The sequence below is a fragment of the Mizuhopecten yessoensis genome, unplaced genomic scaffold (assembly GCF_002113885.1).
Source record: "Mizuhopecten yessoensis strain PY_sf001 unplaced genomic scaffold, ASM211388v2 scaffold10131, whole genome shotgun sequence".
In the NCBI taxonomy this organism is placed as follows: domain Eukaryota; kingdom Metazoa; phylum Mollusca; class Bivalvia; order Pectinida; family Pectinidae; genus Mizuhopecten; species Mizuhopecten yessoensis.
Window position 1 is genome coordinate 69450 of NW_018408394.1, and position 11160 is coordinate 80609.

The window sequence follows — 11160 nt, forward strand, 5'->3', positions numbered from 1 at the left end:
CTAAATCCTCAAACTAGCTTCACTGGGTACTAGACAATGTTCTTGGTCCTTTGTATAACTGGCCCCAGCTTTACAAACAGTCATCAGCCTAAATTATGGTTTTCCTTTAATCAATGTTTCCATGCAGGGAAATTTTTGGTAAAATATCTTATATCTTATATTTTACCCTGACAACCACTTATATAAAGAGTGATGTGTTACCCTGATAACAACCACTTATACAAGAGGCCCAGAGGGCCTGTATCGCTCACCTGGATATCTAAGCAATCATGGCAAAATATTCTCCAAATGAGATCCAAGGGAATATGCCAGACCCCAAGGCCAATCCTTGTAGCATATCTGTATTTAATTTTTTATGCCCAGCAATTTTATGTATGGTTATGGGGTGGGGATCTCAACTGTTTCCAAGCTGTGACTCAGAAACTAGGTCCCTAGGGTTGTGACCAGATCCCAGGATCAATTCTAATATCATGACTGCATTTGTCTCTTTTTGCCCAGCGTTTGTATATATAGTTTTGGGTTGGGGATCTCAACCATTTCAAAGTTATGACCCAGGGGTTATGTCTGCAAGGGTGGGGCAGACCCTGGGGTCAATTCTAATATCATGACTGCATTCGTCTCTTTATGCCCAACAATTGTATATATAGTTTTGGAGTGGGGATCTTAACCGTTTCAAAGTTATGACCCAGGGGTTAAGTCTCTAAGGTTGGGGCCAGACCCTAAGGCCATCCTGGAAGCAAATGTGCATTCCTCTCTTTATACTCAGCAATTATATATATGGTTATATAGTGGGGATCTCAACCATTTCCAAGTAATAAATTTTTCTTTGGCCCCACCCCTTAGCCCGGGGGGTCAGCCCCACCATTTGTACAAATTTGAATCCCTGTCTCCCATGAATGCTTCCGACCAAATATGATCAATATCCATGGTATAGTTCTACAAGAAGTCGTTTATAGCAATATAGCCAAATTGCCCCCTTTTGGCCATGCCCCTCAGCCCCCAGGGGGGTCAGCCCAACCATTTGTACAATTTTGAATCCCCACCACCTAGAAATGCTTCCAGTCAAATTTAGTTAAATTCCAATCAGTGGTTAAGAAGAAGAAGTCGTTTAAAGAAATTGTTGACGGACGAACGGATGACGGACGCCACGGTAAGGCATAAGCTCACCTTGGTCATTCGGACCCGGTGAGCTAATAAAGAGTGATGTGTTACCCTGGAAACAACCACTTATATAAAGAGTGATGTGTTACCCTGATAACAACCACTTATATAAAGAGTGATGTGTTACCCTGATAACAACTACTAAATAAAGAGTGATGTGTTACCCTGATAACAACCACTTATATAAAGAGTGGTGTTACCCTGATAACCACTCAGATAAAGAGTGATGTGTTACCCTGATAACAACCACTCAGATAAAGAGTGGTGTTACCCTGATAACAACCACTCAGATAAAGAGTGGTGTTTCCCTGTATCTAAGTGGTTGTTATCAAGGTAACACATCACCAATCGACTAGATGAAAGAGTTACTCAATTAAAGTTTTAATTGACAAGTGTATTTAGTATATGGTAGATAAAATTGCACTGAAGTCCATCAACATGATAATATCAAAGTTAAAGTTTATAGCATTGCTCTCCAAATGTTGAGAGTTTTCATCAATAATCTTTAATGAAATTAGAAGTAACTTTTAATGTTCTTAAAAATTATGAAATTTATAGTAAAATATCTTGAAGAACACATTGGCCACATGGACATTCTATTAAACATAGGGCAATCACTGTGTTCCGCTATACATAGGGCAATTACTGTGTTCCGCTATACATCTTCATATCTTCTCTTCAACCTTAGAATACATCTTGACACAATGGAAGGTTTTTTAACGTGACTCCAGGCTTTGAAGTTGACTATATCTCCTCTGTAATCAGGTGTCAGCCAAGTGATTGGTCTGTTTTTTATACCTGGCACCAATCAAACAGCTTACTGCTAGCCTTAGGTTTTGTTATGAAGATATGTGTATTGAAAGTAGAACTCTTTGATTTTGAAGATAGACAATCATGTGTCCCCGATAATACTGACGGCACCTGACAGGAAGTTGATAAAATGATGAGTATTTGCTATAAAGGTGAAAATTCTATAAGGATTTATTTCAAATATGGATTTGATATTCTATAATAGATTTGGACGTGCTTTGGTTATTTATCATCATTTTAATGATAAATAAAAACAAGAGCATGACTTTAAAGATTGATCTTTATCATTGTTTAAAAATCCTGCCCAACTAAAAGGTTTTTTTGTCACAATGTATACTGTGGAAGTCTTTCTATCATAATGTATACTGTGGAAGTTTTTCTTGTACTTTCCTTTTAAATATCACATATGTTCCAAAAACAGCAACAATGAAGTGGAAAATGATGAGATAGTTATTACGATATTCCCAGAGGTAAAGCTGACAAAGGCAAATGCTAAACAGTGTAGCACATGCCAGTGGTCTGCGAGTCTTTACTGGCACACACAGGAGGTATACCTACAACACCAGATAAAAACACTTTACACAAACATTTACAGACTTTTTCACCAGAGCACATTTCAAAAAAAACTTATTGAAAAGAAGCATACTTTGAAATCAAATGTAGCTGACTTTTTCAGATATGTCTGAATCCAGATTAGCATGTAGCTTTTATGTGTTAAGAAGATTTATCTCCCTTGATACATGATTGTGTAACCCCTGTCAAATAAATCATCATGGTTAACACACATCCACATTAAAGAAGTGATTTCCTGATGGCGAGAAATAAACTGAGTGTGTCACCCATTTTCTGTTGTCTGAAAGCCAGCCCTTACCTGATAAACTAGGAGTAAACAGTTGAGTATAAATGTCGCAGCATACTGGTAGTGGTCATTGTCGTAGTCCTAAAGGTAATATACATAGGTCAGATAAGGATCACAATCATAGTTATAGTCCTAAAGGTAAAAAACATAGGTCAGATAAGGATCACAATCATAGTTATAGTCTTAAAGGTAACAAACAAAGGTCAGATTAGGATCATAATAGTAGTTATAGTCATAAAGGTAACAAACACAGGTCAGATAAGGATCACAATCATAGTTATAGTCCTAAAGGTAACAAACATAGGTCAGATAAGGATCACAATCATAGTTATAGTCCTAAAGGTAACAAACATAGGTCAGATAAGGATCACAATCATAGTTATAGTCCTAAAGGTAACAAACATAGGTCAGATAAGGATCACAATCATAGTTATAGTCCTAAAGGTAACAAACATAGGTCAGATAAGGATCACAATCATAGTTATAGTCCTAAAGGTAACAAACATAGGTCAGATAAGGATCACAATCATAGTTATAGTCCTAAAGGTAACAAACATAGGTCAGATAAGGATCACAATCATAGTTATAGTCCTAAAGGTAACAAACATAGGTCAGATAAGGATCACAATCATAGTTATAGTCCTAAAGGTAACAAACATAGGTCAGATAAGGATCACAATCATAGTTATAGTCCTAAAGGTAACAAACATAGGTCAGATAAGGATCACAATCATAGTTATAGTCCTAAAGGTAACAAACATAGGTCAGATAAGGATCACAATCATAGTTATAGTCCTAAAGGTAACAAACATAGGTCAGATAAGGATCACAATCATAGTTATAGTCCTAAAGGTAACAAACATAGGTCAGATAAGGATCACAATCATAGTTATAGTCCTAAAGGTAACAAACATAGGTCAGATAAGGATCACAATCATAGTTATAGTCCTAAAGGTAACAAACATAGGTCAGATAAGGATCACAATCATAGTTATAGTCCTAAAGGTAACAAACATAGGTCAGATAAGGATCACAATCATAGTTATAGTCCTAAAGGTAACAAACATAGGTCAGATAAGGATCACAATCATAGTTATAGTCCTAAAGGTAACAAACATAGGTCAGATAAGGATCACAATCATAGTTATAGTCCTAAAGGTAACAAACATAGGTCAGATAAGGATCACAATCATAGTTATAGTCCTAAAGGTAACAAACATAGGTCAGATAAGGATCACAATCATAGTTATAGTCCTAAAGGTAACAAACATAGGTCAGATAAGGATCACAATCATAGTTATAGTCCTAAAGGTAACAAACATAGGTCAGATAAGGATCACAATCATAGTTATAGTCCTAAAGGTAACAAACATAGGTCAGATAAGGATCACAATCATAGTTATAGTCCTAAAGGTAACAAACATAGGTCAGATAAGGATCACAATCATAGTTATAGTCCTAAAGGTAACAAACATAGGTCAGATAAGGATCACAATCATAGTTATAGTCCTAAAGGTAACAAACATAGGTCAGATAAGGATCACAATCATAGTTATAGTCCTAAAGGTAACAAACATAGGTCAGATAAGGATCACAATCATAGTTATAGTCCTAAAGGTAACAAACATAGGTCAGATAAGGATCACAATCATAGTTATAGTCCTAAAGGTAACAAACATAGGTCAGATAAGGATCACAATCATAGTTATAGTCCTAAAGGTAACAAACATAGGTCAGATAAGGATCACAATCATAGTTATAGTCCTAAAGGTAACAAACATAGGTCAGATAAGGATCACAATCATAGTTATAGTCCTAAAGGTAACAAACATAGGTCAGATAAGGATCACAATCATAGTTATAGTCCTAAAGGTAACAAACATAGGTCAGATAAGGATCACAATCATAGTTATAGTCCTAAAGGTAACAAACATAGGTCAGATAAGGATCACAATCATAGTTATAGTCCTAAAGGTAACAAACATAGGTCAGATAAGGATCACAATCATAGTTATAGTCCTAAAGGTAACAAACATAGGTCAGATAAGGATCACAATCATAGTTATAGTCCTAAAGGTAACAAACATAGGTCAGATAAGGATCACAATCATAGTTATAGTCCTAAAGGTAACAAACAGAGGTCAGATAAGGATCATAATCATAGTTATAGTCCTAAAGGTAACAAACAGAGGTCAGATAAGGAACATAATCATAGTTATAGTCATAAAGGTAACAAACATAGGTCAGATAAGGATCACAATCATAGTTATAGTCCTAAAGGTAACAAACACAGGTCAGATAAGAATCACAATTATAGTTATAGTCCTAAAGGTAACAAACATAGGTCAGAAAAGGATCACAAGCATTTTATGCTGCACACCTTAAACATGAAAAAAGTTGTAAATTGGGGTCTGGATTATATATGTGGTTGTTTATACTCACAAAAGACTTAAAAATTGCCAATGGTCATGCTGAAGAGCGGGGATTGTCCTAGCCAATTCAGTTGTAGAATTAAAGTAAAACCACTATATGTAAAACCGATTAGAAGGATTTAAAACTGACTTTTGTCAGTGGTCATGCCAGAGATGTGGTTGTTGCCAGTTAAGTTGTAAAATTAGCCCACTATTTTGTAATAGCATTTTAGAGGATTTAAAAGAACCTTTTGAATACAAACAAGTTTTGACTTTTTGTGTGTTATGTGACATCATCAGCATCCATTATGGTATCCCAGGGTTTACTTTTAGATAAAATCTCGGGATACACTATGTATGTCTGATGAAGGTGATAAAGTACACATTGTACGAGTCACCAAAAGATCACACATCAATATTTCACTGGTTGTGCTATATGAACTCGTGTACAAAATACATGTTTAGTTGAACGATCCGAAATAAAGATGTTTGAAACAAAGCAGGTAGTTTATGAATGAAAACATCTGTTCTTGAACAACAGATAATTCTGTTCCATGAAAAAAGAATGGAACTTTAATATAATAGTTTATACACTCAGGAAACTTCAATCTACTGTCCTGATGTGATAACATCAAGTAATGTATACCTCAATATGAGCGTCGTTGATTACAGCAAGGCCTCTCGTGAGATTAAGTACAGCACAAAATAAACTCAGTCCTACAGCCAACAGTGTTCTCAGACCCATAGCCACGTAACTTCCATGTCTGTGACGTGAGGCTGAAAAAATAGCTGCTCTTTAATCATCAACAAAGAAGTACCAAATACTTTCAAAAGGGTTTTTAACTTATATTTTTACTTCAAAATTCATCTGCATGGGCTGAAATCGTAATGTGATTTATTTTATATCACATATGTCAGGGCTCTATGACCTTGAAGTGATGATTACACAACAGTTTTGTATATCATGTGGCCTAGTTGAAAAAAATATTGTTGGTTTTCTGCAATAGACCTGCCTATCTAGAAGGTGGGTCATGCCATCTTAAAATAATACAGATAAATATTTCCTACCTGATGTAGAAAATGTGTTGGACTTGATGTTGTTGTCCATGTTATATGAGTTATTGTGTGGCCGAAGCTGCTCGGGACTTATGATATAAGGTGGCCTTAGCCTCAGCTCTTCACTCAGCACTGTCAGATTCAGCTTGGTAGTCAATGACCGAGGGTTGTTGTATCGTTGTTTCACTTTCTGCATTGACATATCTGACAAAGAATTGCATGTTGTATAGTGTATTCTAGAAAGCAATTATAATAATGAGTATGATAAAAGGTACCAAATTATAATAATGAGTATGATAAAAGGTACCAAATTACAATAATGAGTATGATAAAAGGTACCAAATTACAATGAGTATGATAAAAGGTACCAAATTACAATAATGAGTATGATAAAAGGTACAGTATATAAACAATATTAAAAATGTACATTTAGTCAGAGTTAGGGGGCAAAAAGAACCACTTTTATTACATATGTAATTATTAAGAAGACTCAAGAATCTCAATACAACCTAAGAAGCTTTTATTCAAGGCATAAATATGCAAAACAATTACAAGGTAAAGATTGTAAACTGGAAGATTTTAATATTTGTATAAAATCAAAACTTCCTAAGAAAAGATTGCACTTCAAACTAAATGAACTATAATCAAATAAAAAAAGTACTAGTAATTAAGGAAAATTTACCAAATTCTATCAAACTGTAAGGTCTGGTCACTGCATCGACTTTGTTTTTTTCATAGCTTTGGAGAAATTCTTTCTGTATCTCGTCCAGGAAGGAGAAAGCTAGTACCGGTGGATACGAGGTATCACATACAACAAGGTAGGTCAGGCCAAGGGCAGATATGAAACTGAAAAAGACAGCTTCATTACAAGGACAGTATGTACAGTTTATTCAAATATAAAAATACCTTGATATACCATCTGCACTCTATGATGCAAAAAAGCATATTGCTACCTAATTCTTCCAGGACAACCTAGAATTATACGTTTTTAAAATATAACCTTCTAAAATAAACTTAGGACACTAAACAGGAAGTTAGGGGTGTAAAAATTGATATTTAGAATACTAATTTGCAAGTCGATTTTAGAAAGCACTACTAGATTGACCTATAATTTCATATTAGATATTAAAATGTTCACTTGCTCTTGCATGAAATCTGGTGAAAGTATTAGATAAGATAAAAGCCTGACTGTAGCATAAGTTTGTGAGGGTTCCATGACTGTGTATAGGATATGTACCTTATCGAGTCATCTAGTGTTCTGGATAGAACTGTTAGAACTGATAGATGGTTAGATTGTGCTATGATCTGTGGAAAGAAATAGTACTTTATGTATCCTCTGCAGCAGCAAGGTGTGTGAATGAGTTCTGGTATATGTGATTGGTTCTGGAGTGCAGGGTAAAGGGTATTTGTGGGATTGAGACATGATTGTCAACCATTTTGTTAGTGAGTATTGTTTGTGTGTGTATTCTGTAGTATGGTTGTAGTGCGGGTCATTAGAGCTGGTGCATCATGTCTGTAAACGTTTTTCCAATGAATTTTTGTTCTAGTATCTGTTGTGTAAATAGCATATTTCATATTGTATAGCGGCATCTATTGCTGATCTGCGTTGTATTTTCTCTTTTGGTTTATTTTGTATGCATGTAGTTTGATGTGCTCAAGATTTTTTTGTTAGACTTACCTGATTGTGTTTTAGAATTCTCTTGATCTGTTGGCATTCAAGCATTATTGAGAAGTTACGCTCACTCTCGCTCTCTGCACCCCTGGAGTGCGTCATAGCAATATCAAATGTATGCGGCTAGCTATTTGATTGGTCTCGGGTAAAAATACTGACCAATCACTAGGCTGATACCTGTCCTTTAAAGAGGAGCGACACCTGACTTCAAATCTCTCAATTGTACCATTATGCGATCGAGATTCTTTTGATATGCATCAAAGAATTGTAACAGGAAAGAAAAAATGTATGGCCAGACCAGGGTTCAAACATTGGACACAACTATTTACAACCCAAGTATGGTATAACCTTGCCAAGCCTACACCCAATGCTTGAAACAAGGGCTGGTCACAGGCACCACTGTAATAGGAGAGGCAAAATGCAAGGCTAGACCAAGGTTCGAACCTGGGACCCCTTCGACCTCTAGATGCAAGCTCTACCAATTGAGCTACCTGGTTACCGAAGATTGACCCCGTGCTGAGCCTTCGATTTTACTATGACATATTCCAGGGGTGCAGAGAGCAAAAGTGAGCGTAACCTCTGGAGTATCGAGGATGGCATTCACGGTGATGTTTTATATGTTTCACTCTGCATTGTTCTGTAATGTCCTATTGTTTGATTCCACTCTGCATTGTTCTGTAATGTCCTATTGTTTGATTCCACTCTGCATTGTTCTGTAATGTCCTATTGTTTGATTCCACTCTGCATTGTTCTGTAATGTCCTATTGTTTGATTCCACTCTGCATTGTTCTGTAATGTCCTATTGTTTGATTCCACTCTGCATTGTTCTGTAATGTCCTATTGTTTGATTCCACTCTGCATTGTTCTGTAATGTCCTATTGTTTGATTCCACTCTGCATTGTTCTGTAATGTCCTATTGTTTGATTCCACTCTGCATTGTTCTGTAATGTCCTATTGTTTGATTCCACTCTGCATTGTTCTGTAATGTCCTATTGTTTGATTCCACTCTGCATTGTTCTGTAATGTCCTATTGTTTGATTCCACTCTGCATTGTTCTGTAATGTCCTATTGTTTGATTCCACTCTGCATTGTTCTGTAATGTCCTATTGTTTGATTCCACTCTGCATTGTTCTGTAATGTCCTATTGTTTGATTCCACTCTGCATTGTTCTGTAATGTCCTATTGTTTGATTCCACTCTGCATTGTTCTGTAATGTCCTATTGTTTGATTCCACTCTGCATTGTTCTGTAATGTCCTATTGTTTGATTCCACTCTGCATTGTTCTGTAATGTCCTATTGTTTGATTCTACTCTGCATTGTTCTGTAATGTCCTATTGTTTGATTCCACTTTTGTGAGTATTTGGTTGTTTAGTTTGTTGATGTGTTTCATTTTAATGTGTTAAGCTTGATTCTATTCGAGCTGAATTTCATTAGTCAACCTGTTTCAAATTTAATGACACATCCAAATATTGCAATTATGTGTCTTTTTTGTTGTGTGTTGTAAATGATGTCATCATCTTCAAAATCAGTGCGATGTATATTTGGACAAATCTCTATCACAATTGCATATTCACTTTCTCAAAAATGTCGTAAGATTAAAGCTACATTCCATGAAATATACCAAAAGGTCATATTTGTAAATGATACAACAGTGAACTTACTGTACACAGACAGCATCAAGGTAAAAGGAACATCTATCCTGAAAACGACTGGCCATCCTTGACAAAAATTTCATGTTTTTTAATCCTTCTTTGACATCTGAGCCATGTTGGTGGTTGGTTGTGTCAGTGTTGGCCGTCAGAGGGTGGCCATCGTGTGTCCGACTTATCATTGTCTGGTAAATCATCTTGCACTTAGGTGCCACTCATTCAGAAGTAGGCCTGAAGAAAACAGAACGTTTTATCTACAGATACATTGTAGGCTACTTGACAGGTTTAATATGACGGAGAGAAATACTAGTATGTACACAGCTGCATCTGATGAAGTTGAGCATCCAGTGGATTTGAGCGTTTGGTGAAGTTGCACACATGCTTATTTAGTTTTTATGATAATGAGGCAACTCAAGAATGACGGTCACACCAAGAATAAACTCATACACTGAAGGAATCATTTTTTTTACAAATTTTGTTATATATCTTTGATCATTAATAAAGTTACATGTTTTTCATTGACATTTCTGAAAACTTGTTTTTTGGAAACCTAACATTATGATTATTTCAATGTGATGAGTGAGTCCATCGCACCTTGCAATTGCTGATGAAACACAAATTAAGCTTTGTTCAAGCCATCATGCTGTTATTTTTATTCATTGCAAATTAATTAATTCATTGATAATTTCACGGAATTAGATTGTTATCTAAGTCCGTGATAATTTCAAAGAAAATTATCAAGATTTTTATTCACAGCAACCATTACCAAACGCTAATGGATTGGCTGAAAGTCAAAGTGCACAACGCCACCGGACTACATCAAACCATTAATCTCTTTTGGTATGTTAATAGGCAATAATACATGATAATATCAATATTTTTGATAATTTGTGTCACACCAATAAATAAAACAATGACAAAAATACATGGTCATCTGAATGTCAAAAACGACCACATTGCAATACATTTCCATTCAAATTGCTTGATCTGTAGTAACATATGGGAACGAATGTAACAAAAATCTGAAGTAAGTCTCAGTTCCTGTAGGAACTTCATAACTTCAGTGAAAGCTACCATAAGCTAGCTCGTGCCCACAAACCCCGAAACAGAACCAGTCGACAACCTGTACAATGTAACGTGTCAAATATTAAATATCAGCTTTTCTATACAGTATTACTTATGAGTTTTAAGCGTGAGCATGTTTTTACCTCGTAACATCAACTTACATTCAGATAATCGCCCACTCACACCGAATGCCCTACAGCTGTAGACCTAGCAGACATCTGTCGAAGTTTTTCCATGTGTGTTACCGGAAGTGATATTCAGCGCCACCTAGTTGCTATTTTCGGTTTCACTTCATACACGTTTTCGTTTAATCGGTCAAACCGATCGGACCACAGTTGTTCGTTTATTAAATAAGGTCGGACCTAGTAATCTGATGCTGCTTGCTTTCAGGCGAGCCTTGACAAAGCTTTGCGAGGCCTGCATAAACATTTGCAGGTCCGCCAGGATACCCGAAATTGTTACATTTATTAACGGTTA

The 11160-nt window shown here is 35.8% G+C and overlaps 1 protein-coding gene across 1 annotated transcript; it reads right to left on the reverse strand.

Moving 5' to 3' along the window:
* Positions 1 to 1146: 1146 nt before the first annotated feature.
* Positions 1147 to 10934, reverse strand: LOC110459599 (vesicle-trafficking protein SEC22a-like). The gene is made up of 7 exons (XM_021511941.1): positions 10845 to 10934; positions 9631 to 9849; positions 6980 to 7143; positions 6310 to 6501; positions 5888 to 6018; positions 2843 to 2911; positions 1147 to 2525 (listed from the first exon to the last, which is right to left on the reverse strand). Exons 2-7 carry the CDS (start codon positions 9813 to 9815, stop codon positions 2325 to 2327), a joined length of 942 nt encoding a protein of 313 aa, XP_021367616.1. The 5' UTR covers positions 9816 to 9849; positions 10845 to 10934; the 3' UTR covers positions 1147 to 2324.
* Positions 10935 to 11160: the final 226 nt, after the last annotated feature.

Excerpts from the sequence above, each read along its gene's own strand:
- LOC110459599 (XM_021511941.1), bottom strand. The coding sequence starts at position 9,815 with ATGATTTACCAGACAATGATAAGTCGGACACACGATGGCCACCCTCTG. Across the intron at positions 6,502-6,979 it reads TTACAGTTTGATAGAATTTG|ATATGTCAATGCAGAAAGTG; the intron begins GTAAATTTTCCT and ends ATTCTTTGTCAG. Across the intron at positions 6,019-6,309 it reads CAACACATTTTCTACATCAG|CCTCACGTCACAGACATGGA; the intron begins GTAGGAAATATT and ends CTATTTTTTCAG.